At 41.5% G+C, this 16,087-nt stretch overlaps 1 protein-coding gene across 10 annotated transcripts in view; it reads left to right on the top strand.

The window, feature by feature from the left end:
- The window catches only part of LOC135577137 (zinc finger RNA-binding protein-like), an 80,919-nt gene that overhangs the window by 28,923 nt on the left and 35,909 nt on the right, over nt 1-16,087 (top strand). For 6 of the 10 annotated variants that reach the window (XR_010468721.1, XM_065044906.1, XM_065044903.1 and 3 more), the window contains 7 exons: nt 154-298; nt 4,966-5,184; nt 6,883-7,127; nt 8,102-8,293; nt 9,607-9,907; nt 12,344-12,531; nt 14,961-15,080. Coding sequence is in view for 8 of the 10 variants with exons in the window: in XM_065044906.1 (XP_064900978.1) it covers nt 154-298; nt 4,966-5,184; nt 6,883-7,127; nt 8,102-8,293; nt 9,607-9,907; nt 12,344-12,531; nt 14,961-15,080 (1,410 nt within the window). In the remaining 2 variants the exon portion in view is untranslated. The remainder of the gene's footprint in view (nt 1-153; nt 299-4,965; nt 5,185-6,882; nt 7,128-8,101; nt 8,294-9,606; nt 9,908-12,343; nt 12,532-14,960; nt 15,081-16,087) is intronic. The other 4 variants (XR_010468722.1, XM_065044907.1, XM_065044904.1 and 1 more) reach the window with 1 other exon arrangement.

The following is a 16,087-nucleotide window of genomic DNA, read 5'->3' as shown; positions in this document are numbered from 1 at the left end:
ATTTCTTTAATGCATATATTAGTATATACCATTTCTGTAATTTTTTTTTTAAATCTACTGTAGTAGAATGGAAGAAAATTCTTTGACTCTACTAATGATTTTTATTATTCCAGATGTATACTTAAGGAGAAATTTGCTTTTTTTAATTTTTAGGATTCATATTCTTATGTTAGATCTACTGCCCCAGCTGTAGCTTATGACAGCAAGCAATACTATCAACAACCAACAGGGACTGCTGCAGCTGTGGCTGCTGCTGCCCAGCCTCAACCTTCAGTAGCTGAATCATACTACCAGACAGGTGGGTGACATGATTTAAACACCAGTCATTATACACAGTCTGTGTACTACTTTAATAACTTAAAAATATGTCTCCTGAATATTTCACATTATCCATTTTTTTTTTTTAATTGACATATAACTCTTGTCAAGGTGTAGAAAAATCCTATGCACCAGTAAAGGTTAGGGGATGACCCACTGGAAAGCAGCTGTTCCTGGGAGTCCTGGTGGACAACAGGCTGACCATGAGCCAGCAATATGCACTTCTGGCCAAAAAGGCCAATGGTATCCTGGGGTGCATTAAGAAAAGTGTGACCAGCAGGTCAAGGGAGATAATTCTCCCCCTCTACTGTGCCCTGGGGAGGCCACGTCTGGAGTATTGTGTTGAGTTTTGGGCTCTCCAGTTTAAGAATCATAGAATCATTTCAGTTGGAAGAGACCCTCAGGATCGAGTCCAAACATGACCTAATCTAACTCTAGCACTAAACCATGTCCCTAAGAACCTCATCTATATGCCTTTTAAATAACTCCAGGGATGGTGAATCTACCACTTCCCTGAGCAGCCTGTTCCAATGCCTGACAACCCTTCTCTTGGATGTGCTGTGTGATGATATTCAAGATGATCTGCTCTGTGACTTTGCCCGGTACCGAGGTCAGACTGACAGGGCTGTAGTTCCCCGGATTGTCCTTCCGGCCCTTCTTGTAGATGGGTGTCACATGAGCCAACTTCCAGTCAACTATGACCTCCCCAGTTAGCCAAGATTGCTGACAGATGATGGAAAGTAGCTCAGTGATCACTTCTGCAAGCTCCCTCAGCACCCTTGGGTATATCCCATCTGGCCCTATAGACTTGTGGGTGTCCAAGTGGCCTAGCATGTTGATAACCATTTCCCCTTGGATTATTTGGGCTTCATTCTGCTCCCTATCCCTGTCTTCTGGCTCAGGGGGCTGGGTACCTGGAGCATAACTGTTCTGACTATTAAAGACTGAGGCAAAGAAGGCATTTAGTACCTCAGCCTTTCCCTCAACTTCTGTCACTATGTTTCCCTCCGCATCCATCAGGGGATGGAGATTCTCCTTTACCCTCATCTTGTTGCTAATATATTTATAGAAACATTTCTTGTTGCCTTTCATAGCAGTGATTAGGCTCAGCTCTAGTTGGGGTTTGGCCCTTCTAATTTTCTCCCTGCGTAACCTCACAAAATTCTTGTATTCCTCTTGAGTGGCCTCCCCTTCCTTCTAAAGGTTATAAATTCTCTTTTTATTCCTACGTTCCAGCTGCAGCTTTTTATTCAGCCAGGCTGGCTTTCTTCCCTGCCAGCTTGCCTTCTGGCACATGGGGACAGCTTGCTCCTGTGACTCTAAGATAACCTTCTTGAAGAGAGACCAGCCTTCCTGGACTCGTTTGTCTTTCAGGACTGTCTCCCAAGGGACTCTGCCAACCAGCGTTCTGAACAGGCCTAAGTCTGCCCTTGGGAAGTCTCAAGTAGCAGTTCTGCTGATCACCCTTCTAACTTCTCCAAGGATAGTAAACTCAATTATTTCATGATTGCTATACCCAAGGCAACCTCCAACTGACATGTTGCCCATGAGTCCTTCTCTATTTACAAACAACAGCTCCAGTGGGGCTCCTTCCCTGGTAGGCTCACTAACCAGCTGTGTTAGGAAGTTGTCTTCCATGCACTCCTAGCCTGCTTCCTGTCTGCTGTGTTGTATTTCCAGCAGACATCTGGTAGGTTGGAGTCCCCCATAAGAACAAGGGCTAGCAATCAGGAGACTTCTCCCAGCTGCTTGCAAAATATTTCATCTGCTTCTTCATCCTGGTTGGGTGGTCTGTAGCAGTCCCCAACCAGGATGTCTGCCTTGTTGCCCTTCCCCTTGATTCTTACCCATAGATACTCAACCCTATCATCACTCTCCTCAAGTTCCAGACAATCAAAATCCTCCCTAACATACATGGCTAGCCCATCTCCTCTCCTTCCTTGCTTATTCCTTTTGAAGAGTTTATAACCATCCATTGCAGCACTTCAGTTATGGGAGTCATCCCATCATGTTTCTGAGATGGCAGTTAAATCATAGTTTCTCTGCTGCACAAGGGCTTCCAGCTCCTCCTGTTTGTTGCCCATGCTGCGTGCATTCGTATAGATGCACTTCAGCTGAGCCGTTGATTCCACTGGGATGGCAGACCTAAGGGCCTCACTAGCACTACCCTTAAATGCTGGCATGTCACCCTTGGGCATGCCTCTGCCACACCTGGTTTCTTCCTCCTTCAAATCTAGTTTAAAGCCTTCTTAATAAGTCTTGCTAACTCCTGCCCCAGGATCCTTTTTCCCTTTTGAGACAGATGGATCCCCTTTATTGCTAGCAGGCCGATGATCAAAAACCCCAAAATTCGGCCTGCGATACCAGTCCTGCAGCCAGGTATTGATCTGCTGTGTCTTTTCTCATAGTACCCTGGAACTGCGGGGACAGAGGAGAACACTACTTGTGTTCCTGATCCCTTCATCAGTCATCCCAAGGCCCTGAAGTCTCTCTTGATCGTCTTCAGTTTTCCCTTTTCGCTTTCATCACTGCCTACCTGAAAAATTATTAGTGGGTAGTAGTCTGAGGGCCTAACCAGGGCAGGAAATTTCCTTTTTACGTTTTTAATGCTGGCCCCAGGGAGGCAGCAGACTTCGCTAACAGTGGGTCCGGCTTGCCTATAGGGCCTTCTGTTCCCTTTAGAAGGGAGTCTCCTACAACACAACCCGCCTTTTTTTATTTTTTTTTTCCTTGGTGGGATCTGTTTTGATGGAGGGTGCAGGGGATGACTTATCCTCTGCGGCACCTCCAACTTAGTGAAACTGCCTCCCTCAGTGTTATTGTTTGGTTCCACTTTCAAGGCCTCATACCTGTTTTGCAAGTGAACCTGGGAGGGTGGCGTGGTCACATTAGGAATCCTCTTTCTTCTACACAGAGCAGGAACTTGCTGCCATTTCCCCTTATTCCTCTGGTTGATGCATTCTACATCCTGAGCCTCATGCCTGTTGGACAGAGGCATCTGAGAAGGTGGGGTGGATAGGGGGGTGTTTCTCCTGCCACCCCGAGTGTGGACTTGCTTCCATTCATTCCTTTCCCTTGGCCTGCCTTCTTCAGTCAGGCAAGGGGAGGAGACAGGACTCCCTTGGTCTTTGTTTCGTTTTTGCTGGCCTTACTTGCCCCTGGGCGACCAGAGCTTGATCCCACCGGTCGGTTTCCTTTTCCAACTCCCTGATGCTTTTCAACTTTTCCACCTCCTCTCTCAGCTTTTCTACAAGGCTGAACAGGTCATCTACCTGCTCACACCTCACACAACTGTTTTCTCTATTACCACTCCATACCAGTGAAAGGCTCTGACATGCTCTGCAGCCTGAGGTCTGGGTGGCTGCATGTTCCCATGGCAGCTCTGTCTGGGTTGCTACCTCTGTGCTGTTGAGTGCAAAGTATTTACCTTTGCCCTGAGTGGATACTGTGGTCGGATCCTTTTGCGAGGGTGACAACAACCAAGTGAGGTAAATCACTTGAGCTTCACTGCCTGCTTAAACTGCCTGTGTAAACTGCTGCACTAACTGCTTCAACCCTGTTTGCTGGCCCTGGTCGCCTGCACTCCCTGGGAGGGCATTTAAATCTCCCCTGCTTGGTCCTGGCAACACATCTTCTGCATCAACCTTTCTTGCAAGATTAGCTGCTTTCACGGCAACAAGGAATTACTGGAGGAAGTCTAGTGGTGGGCTGTGAAGATGATCAGTGGTCTGGAGCATCTTTCTTATGAGGAAACACTCAGAGAGCTGGGTTTGTTCAACCTGGAGAAGAGAAGGCTGAGAGGGGATCTTATCAATGCTTATAAATATCTCAAGGGTGGGTGTCAAGAGGATGGGACCAGACTCCTCTCAGTGATGCCCAACAATAGGATGAGGGGCAACAGGCACAGACTGAAGCATAGGAGGTTCTATCTGAATATGAGGAGAAACTACTTTACTTTGAGGGTGCCAGAGTACTGGAACAGGCTGCCCAGAGAAGTTGTGGAGTCTCCTTCTCTGGAGACATTCAGAACTCACCTGGACGCATTCCTGTGCGATTTACTCTAGGTGAACCTGCTTTGGCAGGTGGGTTGGACTAGATGATTTCCAGATGTCCCTTCCAACTCCATTCTGTGATTCTGTGAAAATTTACTTTGCCTATAACTTGAATATTATTCTGACATTGCTATAAATAATAACAATCTAAACTTCAAAGTTAGTTAAATACACTCAAAATGTACTTGTAGGTTCGAAAAGTCAGTGGTGGGTTTTTTATGATAATTAGAAGTAATAGGAAAGTTTACATGTAGTTTGATTTAGTGTACTCTGGTAAAACCATTCCAAGAGAAGGTTATTTAAAAACATGGCAGCACAGTTACAAATATATAAATAAGTCTGAGGCTTACTTGTGTGATGTATGGTTGGTGATGCATAACCATTACTGTAAAAAAAAAAAAACAAAAACAAAGGGGGGGGGAAGAGGGTGGCAAAAACCAACAAAAAAAAAAAAACAACAACAAAAAAACAACCAAAAAACGCTTGTTATTTGTTTATTCCCCAGCATATCATTAAGTATCTCTTACTATGGTTTGCATTTCATTCAACTAGAACATATCAATGTTTGTACATTTCTATTTTCTATCCTAATTAGCTCCAAAAGCAGGATATAGCCAAGGGGCAACTCAGTATACCCAAGCCCAGCAAACACGACAAGTGACAGCTATAAAACCTGCAACCCCAAGTCCAGCAACAACTACATTTTCTATATATCCGGTATCCTCTACTGTGCAGCCAGTAGCAGCTGCGGCTACTGTTGTTCCATCCTATACTCAAAGTGCAACATACAGTGCAACAGCAGTTACTTACTCTGGTAAGAATTTTGCATATTATGTTGCTGGGATCTTTGCAGTTTTTACGAGAGAGGATTTAAATATTCAGAATTTTAGCAGTTTGTGTGCAATTATATCATAGTCTACTGAGAAGTATCAACCAGTTAAATCATTATAATGGCAAAATATTTTGATGTATCTTTAAAAGTAGTTTGTTTGTATATGTCTATTTTGTTACATGTGAGAATATACTAAGTGTCTGCATTGCTATGTGTGCACTGTGTTTTGTGGCTTACTGTAAGGTTTGGAGAGAAAGGATGGGGATAGAAAAAATAAGGAAACATATCCACATAAATATAACCCAGGGAAACTGGGAACATCCTGCCATCGAGCAGCAGTTACAGAGACAAGGAGGAGTAGTCTAATATAAATCTTCTAAGTTTGAGTTGTCTTGACCCAAAATGGGAGGAGAATAAGTGCTAAAAAAAGACTTTCCTTCAAACATGAGAAATTCAAAAAGCAGTTTAAGATGAAAAGTGTCGGGGATTGGCTCAAGGAGCACGGACATGAGTCCACCAAGCAACTGTACGAGCAGAGCCCATTTTAGTTAACATAAGTAGGCCTTAGTTAGCTTGTCTATTAGGCTGTGGGAAAGGGGGGAACGGAAAAGTACTAACTAAGGCAGGGTCAGGATATTTTTGAAGAGATAAGAGTCAGAAGAATGCGGGATGCGCATAGCTAGCTAAACCCAAGTAGGTGGAGTAAGTAAATGTACTTAGCCTATTAGATAGAGACAAGTATGCATAATTATGGTATTTGGTATAAATGCACGCTATCTCGGGCAATAAAGTGGAAGTATGCTTTATCACTCATATTGGGTCGGCCGCATTTCTTCCTCCGTCCGCTCGGGTCTGGATCTCTGCTGGGACTTTTCTCTGCAGAAAAGATATTAATATTATGGCCAGATGGTAATCAACTGGCATATTATAGGTACCTTGAACGTTTTTTGTTTGTTTTACGTTTAAAAAGGGATTTTAAGACTTCCTTGAAACAGAGCCTGATCAGAGGATTAAAATAGTTGAACCAGTAGATGTAGAAAGTTTATGCGAAAACTGGCTCAAAGATATGAAAGACCAGTTTCCTTGATTTATTAAACTTTGATAGTAGAAATCAAGGAGTGTGTAGACAGGGTGTGCTGCAGAGGTTTTAGTGGGTAAACAGCTTCTCTGTACTAAAACAATTTAAATCACTGAAATAGAATCTAATAGCACTAGCCATTCTGTCTTTTATCTTCATTTTTTTTTCCCTTTTCCTCTGCATAATATCTGTCCTCCTTTTCATTTTGGGACTTTAACAGTAAATCTGGTTCTGTAAGACTGCTTACTTTAAGTGGCTTTTGATAAATCTGTTATTAAAATTCTTGTTACATCATATGTGGTCTTACCAGATATACCAGGAAATTTCACATATGCTTTAGGGATGCTTTGATGTATCTAACATAACTGTGTGTCTACAACGATTTATCTGAAATCAAATATATTCCTGATACAAGTGGGTATGCTATGTATTTGTGTACTATGAAGCATCAAGAAAAATTCAGACTGCCTAACTCAATAAATCGTTTATATCCTGCCTTTCACCCCCCCAACTCTATTATGCAACATGCTTGGAATTAGTGTATTATGCAATTGATACACGATGTACAGTGATGTAACATTTATTTTATTTTGATCTTTGAGGTACGTCTTATTCAGGCTATGAAGCTGCAGTGTATTCAGCTGCATCGTCCTATTACCAGCAGCAGCAGCAACAGAAACAGGCAGCGGCAGCAGCTGCTGCAGCTGCTGCAACAGCTGCTTGGACAGGGACTACCTTTACTAAAAAGGCACCATTCCAAAATAAGCAACCGAAACCAAAGCAACCTCCCAAACCACCCCAGATCCACTACTGTGATGTATGTAAGATCAGCTGTGCTGGACCACAGGTACCTGTATTATGTAATATTCTGCTATACGCTTTAGTCATAATTTTTTCAGCTAAAAATACAACCCCTTTAAGAATATTAACTTTAAATACCTGATTCTGTACTTTTACTAAAGGAATAATTAAATGAAAATGTGTGCTATTATAGAACAGGGTCCTATGAGAAGACAAAAAGATGCATCCCCTTAACTTGTACAGAGAATCTTCAGCTGTGCTTTGGAGTCCAGAAGTATTCTAAGCTTTGAATTCGAATTGCTTTTTTAGCATAGCAAACTTCCTAGAAAATACTTTTTTTTAAAAAAAAACTTTGTCAATGGTAAGCCTGAAAATTTATTCTTCATTGTATTCTAGCATCACAGTTTAGTTTCACAGTGGGTACAAGTGCATAAAAAGTAGATGCAGAGTGTTTGTGTGTTTGGCAAAACAGTTCTTACTCTTTAGGTAAGTTTGTCATTATTTCCCACCCTATCTGCACTATAGATTGCCTGTATTGGTATAGGAACCAATAGCAACTTCTGCATTTCATTTTCAGCACAGCTTTATGCGCTACCACCTTTTGAATTTATTGTTTTAGTTCTCTGGATACATTTAATAACTGTGGTCTTGCATTTTGAGGAAAATTCAAAATCAAAGTAATTCAATGCAGTGCAGGAAACTGCAACTGAGACAGAGTTTTCTGATGTTTTATCAAGCTTTCAATGGTAATATCCGTTGACCGGTACTTGATTGAGGAAGTGAAAAGGTAGAGACCATATTGTATTACTTTGAAGTGGAATCCTGGTGGTGAAGAAAATTTCTTGGTGTTAAAAGTGGCTTGCTTATGCCTTAGAGTATGTCATATAGAAGAAATGTTCAGTGTAGGAAGTATTTATCATACAAAGCATGTTTTGTTATGTTCTGTATTGCATGTATTCACGAGTGATGAATGAACAGTACAAAGACAGCTTATTGTGCATGTATTGTTAATTTAAACAGACTTATAAAGAACACTTAGAAGGTCAGAAACACAAAAAGAAAGAAGCAGCATTAAAAGCTTCCCAGAACACCAATAACAGCAGCACTTCTGCTCGTGGAACTCAGAATCAGTTGCGCTGTGAGCTTTGTGATGTGTCTTGTACAGGAGCAGATGCTTATGCTGCCCATATCCGTGGAGCCAAGCATCAGAAAGTAAGAACTTTCTCTTGTCAGTCGTATATTTCTTTCCATCATTTTATCTCATCTTGGAGATGAGAAAATACGTGGAAACAATATAATTTGAATTATTTTGTTTAAAGATGTTTAGTTCTGGTTTTCGATTCAAACTTATTTTTAAGCTCACTATTAGAAGGACCTCGTTGGGAGAAAGGGGGAAAAATATTGCCATGGCCTCAATGAGAAGAGGATGTATTGGGCAAAGTATGTAAATTGTAGGAAGAAGGTGTAGAGTAAGATGGGGAAAAGCATCAATGAGGACATGCAATAGCATGCTTGTGCCCCCTAACTCTTTTCAAGACTTTTCTTGACATTCTTATTTGTCTGGTGCTGTGAAGCTCTCAGTGTGCTTTGAAACTCTAAGCTGAGTCAGTGCTAAGGGACAGGACTATTATGCATCATTTTTTGGTATATCTTGCAAAGAAAATTGGCATATGGGAGCAAGGAACGATGTCCTGTAGTAGACTTTGTAATGAGTACGTTTGGAAGAGTTTTGTTAAGCATGTTTTCCCTACTGTCTGGGTGCAGTTAGGTGGGCATTGTGGAATAAAGACTGTGGGCTGCACTGTGAACCCTGTGACCTGTGCTTTAAATTTGGCCATACAATAGTAAATGGCATGGCAGTGTAGAATGTATGTTTAGATATTACAGATTTTCCTCATAACTCTGGAAAGATTAGTGTCAATAAAAGATAGAGTATTATATTATACAGAGAAAAGAAAACCTTTGTCTGAGGAATATCTTCAGCTTTGCTAAGTAACCTGGAAAAACTTTCAATATAGATACTTTTTAAATGCAGTGATCAAAAGAGACAGTGTTGTTGAATCTGAATTAAATAACTCTTATTTTAAAATATGATTTGGAACCAAAATGTTCAATATGCTACACTTTCTGGAGGGAGAAAAAAAAGCAACCAGGCAACAAAATAGTCACGTTGAAACAGTTTGAAACAGTTTGAGCAGAACATTTCCTTGAGTTTTACTGGCTTGTGAGTTTATTGGCTTTCTGTTCTTGTCTACACAGCTTTTGGAGTAAATGTCTAAATTTCTAACGGAAATAAGTAATTTGAGATAACTATTTCCTGTTACGGATGACAAGAACATTACACGTCCTTTTTTCTTGTCTCAGATTTATTGTTTCTTTACAAAAAACACTTATTAGTTATACTGATTTTTTTTTTTAATTTTTTAGTGATATTGATGTTTCTGTTAAAACTTTCATAACCTATACGTTCATTTTTATAGTTATTCCAGGGAAATCATAATATGATTTTCTCTTTATTCTTATAGGTAGTAAAGTTGCACACAAAACTTGGCAAGCCTATTCCTTCAACTGAACCAAATGTGGTTACCCAAGCTACTTCCTCAACATCCACATCTGCTTCCAAACCAACTGCCTCTGCTTCAAATATAGCAATTAGCAGCAGTACTGTGAACTCCTCTGTTGTATCCTCTGCAGTGAAAATTCTTACTCCCATGGCAAATGCACCACTTAACATGGTGTCCAACAACAAAACACCAGCAACTGCTGCTAATATAGCTGTAAAGAAAATATCTACACCAAAAATAAACTTTGTTGGCAAGTACAGAAGTCAGTCTTTATTTTGAAACCTAACCTATTCTATTTTGTTTTTAAATCTCGGTGCAACAAATACAGATATATTTAATTAACTCACTGCATGCGCAGCTGTTGTGTTTAAGAAAATTCTGATAGGTGAAAAAAAGACGTATGTAAAAGTTTTGCTTCACAATTTATAGTGTTTTCTGCCCTTTTGTCTTCACCTGACCTCTCTTGGAAGCTTCTCCCACCTTCATAAGAAGCCTCCCAGCTTTGATTTCTTATGTATTAGGTTGATGCAAAAGTAATTGCGTTTTTTGCTTTGTTGGAATTTGCTGTTTGATATTGGAATACATTCTTAAAGAAATGTGGTTATATCATACATCATTTTAATGCACCTTTCTCGCTTTGTTTTTTTGCTACTGACTTCTTACTTGCTGTTTATTTTAGATTTACTTTAGACTATGGAAATGATGTTAGACAAAAAGCAAATTCAAGCCATTTTTCTTATTTGAGTTCAAAATAGGTTGTAAAGCAGTGGAGACAATGCACAACATCAACAAGGCATTTGGCCCAACAACTGCTAACAAACAAACATACAGTGCAGTGGTGGTTCAAGAAGTTTTGCAAAGGAGACAAGGGAAGTGATCCTTCCCCTGTACTCTGCATTGGTGAGGCCACACCTGGAGTATTGTGTTCAGTTCTGGGCCCCTCAGTTCAGGAAAGACATTGAAGTGCTGGAGCGGGTCCAGACAAGAGCAACATGACTGGTGAAGGGACTTGAACATAAGACCTGTGGGGAGAGGCTGAGGGAGCTGGGGTTGTTTAGTCTGGAGAAGAGGAGGCTTAGAGGTGACCTCATCACTCTCTAGAACTACCTGAAGGGAAGTTATAGCCAGGTGGGGATTGGTCTCTTCTCCCAGGCAGTTAGCAATAGGACAAGGGGGCATGGGCTTAAACTCTGCCAGGGGAAATTTAGGCTGGATATTAGAAAGAAATTCTTTACAGAGAGAGTGGTCAGGCATTGGAATGGCTGCCCAGGGAGGTAGTGGACTCACCGTCCCTGGAGGTTTTTAAACTGAGATTGGACATGGCACTTAGTGCCATGATCTAGTAAACGGACTAGAGTTGGACCAAGGGTTGGACTCGATGATCTCTGAGGTCTTTTCCAACCCAGTCGATTCTGTGATTCTGTGAGACGAGAGCCTTGAAGATGAGAGGAGCATAGTGGCCAGTCATTGGAATTTGACAATGACCAATTAAGAGCAATCATTGTCAAAGCTGATCCTCTTACAACTACACGAGAAGTTGCCGAAGGACGCAGTGTCGACCTTTCCAAGGTTGTCTGGCATTTGAAGCAAATTAGAAAGGTGAAAAAGCTCTAAGTCGGTGCTTCAGGAGCTGACCGAAAAATAAAAAAAATTGTCATTTTGAAGTGTTACTGTGTCGTGCATGTTGCACAACCAACAGTTCAAAAGTTGAATGAATTGGGCTATGAAGTTTTGCCTCATCTGCCATATTCACTTGACCTCTCGCCAACTGGTTACCATGTATTCAAGCATCTCAACAACTTTTTGGAGGGAAAAAGCTTCCACAATCAGCAGGATGCAGAAAATGCTTTCCAAGTGTTCGTTGAATCCCGAAGCACAGATTTTTACACTACAGGAATAAACAAACCTGTTTCTCATTGGCAAAACTGTGTTGACTGTAATGGTTCCTATTTTGATTAATAAAGATGTGTTTGAGCCTAATTATAATGATTTCAAATTCATGGTCCAAAACCGCAATTACTTTTGCACCAACCTAATAGTAGCTGCTGGAATATTGCAGTTTATAGTCCAATTGGTCCTAATTTCAGTTTACAGACTGGACTGTTAAGGCAACCTGCAGTAGGTTGGCAGTTGATAACTGGGCAACTGAAACATCCTTGTTAACACTGGAAATCTTAACAATGGAAACTTTTCAAATAAGCATGACAGACTTTAGAGGTAGGAAGCAGTTGTTCAACAGTAAGCTATCAGAGTAGGAAAGACCTATGCAGTTGCAACACTGAGAATATACTATTTTTCTTAATACAAATATTATAAGGTTTTGAAGTACTTTTTAAGATCCATTTATAAAAATAATTTGATGACAAAAAAAAAAAAAGATATGATGGAAGTATGTTTGCTGATTTGTTCTCATTCAGTCCTATCTCTTTTGAAAAAGCATAAAAATGAATGATGAAAATTGCAGCTATATAAAGCAAAAGTTTTTATTGCTAAAATAAAAAAAAACTGTTTAACTTTTTGTTAAACTTTAAAAAAAAACCTTTTTAAGTGTATTTTTTAAATGTTTTAACTAATTTTAAGACTGATAATGCTTTTGCCAGAACATTGATACTTGCAAATAAACTCTTCAGTTTGTGTATTATATGCAATCATATTCTCATTTTATGAAAGTTAGAGTTTTAACTTTTTTGATTTGTAGGTGGTAATAAGCTTCAGGCAACAGGAAGTAAACTGGAAGAAATGAAATCAGCTGAAAGTGTTAAAACTGCTGCTACAGTACAAACACAAGAAGTAAAACCAGACACAGCAGCTGAACAAGTGACTCCTATGACTTTTGCTGCCTTGCAAAGTGATGTCCAGCCAGTGGGCCATGACTATGTGGAGGAGGTATTGAGATGAAAATGTGGATTATTTAACTATTTTAGTCAAAATCTATTGAACATGAGAAAATCGCAGTAGGGTTGGGGTTGAAAGGGACCTCTGGAGGTCATCTGGGGCTCCAATCCTGCTGAAGCAGGACCACCTAATCACTAAGCCACTTTACATTATCTATCAGCAATCTTGGCTAACTGGGGAGGTCCCAGTTGACTGGAAGTTGGCTAACATGATGCCCATCTACAAGAAGGGCTGGAAGGAGGATCTGGGGAACTAAATACCTGTCAGTCTCAGCTTGGTGGTGGGGAAGGTCATGGAGCAGATCATCCTGAGTAACATCACATGGTACATCCAAGAGAACCATATGATCAGGCCCAGTCAACATGGGTTTATGAAAGGCAGGTTCTGTTTGACCAACTTGATCTCCTTCTATGACAAGGTGACCCAACTAGTAGATGAGGGAATGGCTGTGGATGTTGTGTACTTAGACTTCAGCAAGGCCTTTGACACCGTATCCCACAGAATTCTACTGGAGAAGTTGGCAGCTCATGGCCTGGATGGGTGTACTGTACAATGGATAAAGAACTGGTTGGAGGGCCAGGCCCAAAGAGTCGTGGTGAACAGAGCCAAATCCAGTTGGCGGCTGGTCACGAGTGGTGTTCCCCAGGGCTCAGTATTGGGGCCAGTTCTGTTTAATCTCTTTATCAATGATCTGGATGAGGGAATTGAGTGGACCCTTAGTAAGTTTACAGATGACACCTAATTGGGTCGGAGTGTTGACCTGCTGGAGGGTAGGAAGGCTATATAGAGGGATCTGGACCAGCTGCATCATTGGGCCAAAGCCAATTGTATGAGGTTTAAGAAGGCCAAGGGCTGGGTCCTGCACTTGGATCATAACAAGTCCAGGCAGTGCTACAGGCTCAGGGAAGAGTGGCTGGAAAGCTGCCTGGTGGAAAGGGATCTGGGGATGTTGATTGACAGCCAGCTGAATATGAGCCAGCAGTGTGCCCAGGTGGCCAAGAAGGCCAACAGCATCTTGGCTTGTATCAGGAATAGCATGGCCAGCAGGACTAGAGAAGCAATTGTGCCACTGTGCTCGACACTGGTGAGGCCCAACCTTGAATACTGTGTTCAGTTTTGGGCCCCTCATCATAAGAAGGACATTGAGGTACTAGAGAGAGTGCAGAGGAGGCGATGAAGCTGGTGAGGGGCTTGGAACACAAGTCTTATGAGGAGCAGTTGAGGGAACTGGGGCTGTTTAGCCTAGAGAAAAGGAGGCTGAGGGGAGACAACTGTTGCTGTCTACAACTACCTGAAAGGAGGTTGTAGCATGGAGGGTGTTGGTCTCTTCACCAAGTAGCAAGTGATAGGACAAGAGGAAACAGCCTCAAGTTGCACCAAGGGGGGTTTAGTTTGGATATTAGGAAAAAATTCTTCACTGAAAGGGTTGTCAGGCATTGGAACAGGCTACCCAGAGAAGTGGTAGAGTAACCATCCCTGGAGGTGTTTAAAAGGTGTTTAGATGAGGTTCTTAGGGACATGGTTTAGTGCTAGAGTTCGGTTAGATTATGGTTGGACTCGATGATCCTGAGGGTCTCTTCTAACTGAAATAATTCTATGATTCTATTGAGCCCTAGAGTATACTGGTAGTTACTAGCCTCCAACTAGGTTTAATTCTACTGGTCACCATCCTGTGACCCTTGCCAGTTAGCCAGATTTCAATCCACCTCACTGCATGCTTATTCACCTCATAAATCAATAGCTTGTCTATGAGAATATTATGGTGAGAGTGTCAAAGGACTTAGTGAAGTCCAGGTAGACAATATCATCTGCTCTCCTCTCATCTACCAGGCCAACCATTTCATTGCTGAAGTTGAACAAGTATGACTTCTCCTTGGTTTAAGTTGTGCTGATTACTGATGATGATTTTCTTGTCCTTAATGTACCTAGAAATGGTTTCCAGGATTAGCTGCTCCATCACCTTCCCAGGGATTGAGGTGAGGCTGACTGGCCTGTAATTCCAAGAGTGACAAGGCATTGAGCCTACAAAGGCTTGCAGAAACGTTTACATTTTTGTATTGTGCATATTTTTTTGAGCTCAGTGGGGCATTTTTCATGTGGGTGGCGTAAGATACGTGGATGAAGTTTGCTGTAAATTTTTCATAATTTGCAGGTTTGTAATTATTTAACTCAGTATGCCCAGGCTCAAGTTTAATGCTGTGGACTGTTTGGAATGGAAGAACTTTGTTCATTACCAGACACAATAGCATGTCTGTCAGAATTGTGAAAGTTCTATTTTTGCCTTCTTTTAGTTAGTGTGTGAACTTTTTTGCATGTTTTCAGATGGACAGACATCATCTAGTGTCACTAAATTAGATAAATTTTTACATCAGCTTTAAAAAAAAAAAAAAATCCAAATGTATTATAATTTTATTTTCCAGGTAAGAAATGATGAAGGAAAGGTGATCCGCTTTCATTGTAAACTTTGTGAATGCAGTTTTAATGATCCTAATGCCAAGGAGATGCACTTAAAAGGGAGGCGGCACAGACTTCAGTATAAGGTTAGTAGAAATGCTGATGCTTCTATCTGAAAGTCCACCACATGTCAGCTGACTGATTGCGGCGATGAGAATGATGCATGCAGCAACGCATAGACAGAGATGCACAGACACAGAGTTCTTGTTAGCAGTGAGAGCAGAACCAGGCAGAGCTAAGCTGAGCTGAGCCCTCTTTAATTAACAGTTCTCAGTTTATAGGTTTACCTATATGGGCCTGGACCAAGAGGTTAGACAAGATGTTTTTTTCAATAATTGTTATTCCAAACACACCACACTCATCTTGTGACTGTTTTCAGTCACGTTTTCATGCATATCTTGTTCCAACCCACTTATTCACAGCCCAGGCCCAACAACATTCATACATTACGCGTCCTTGGGGGGTGGTGTTCTGGCCTGAGAGAACATTCGTAGAATCATAGAATTGTTTCGGTTGGAAAAGACCCTCAGGATCATTGAGTCTAGCTATAACCTAATTCTAGCACCAAACCATGTCCCTAAGAACCTCATCTAAATGGCTTTTAAACATTTCCAGGAATGGTGACTCTACCACTTCCCTGGGCAGCCTGTTCCAATTCCTGACAACCCTTTCAGTGAAGAATTTTTTCCTAATATCCAAACTAAACCTCTCCTGGTGCAACTTGAAGCCATTTCCTCTTGTCCTGTCACTTGCTACTTGGGAGAAGAGACCAACACCCTCCATGCTGCAACCTTCTGTCAGATAATTGTAGACAGTGACAAGGTCTCCCCTCAGCCTCCTTTTCTCCAGGCTAAACAGCCCAAGCTCCTTCAACCGCTCCTCATCAGACTTGTGTTCCAGGCCCTCCACCAGCTTCGTTGCCCTCCTCTGCACTCTCTTTAGTACTTCAGTGTCCTTCTTATGATGAGGGGCCCAAAACTGAACACAGTATTCAAGGTGGGGCCTCTCCATTGTCGAGTACAGTGGCACAATCACTTCCCTAGTCCTGCTAGCCACACTATTCCTGATACAAGCCAGGATGTTGTTGATCTTT

This window comes from Columba livia, chromosome W, assembly GCF_036013475.1.
Source record: "Columba livia isolate bColLiv1 breed racing homer chromosome W, bColLiv1.pat.W.v2, whole genome shotgun sequence".
Lineage (NCBI taxonomy): Eukaryota > Metazoa > Chordata > Aves > Columbiformes > Columbidae > Columba > Columba livia.
The sequence above is the reverse complement of the archived record's forward strand: the minus strand, read 5'-3'. Positions and strand labels throughout refer to the sequence as shown.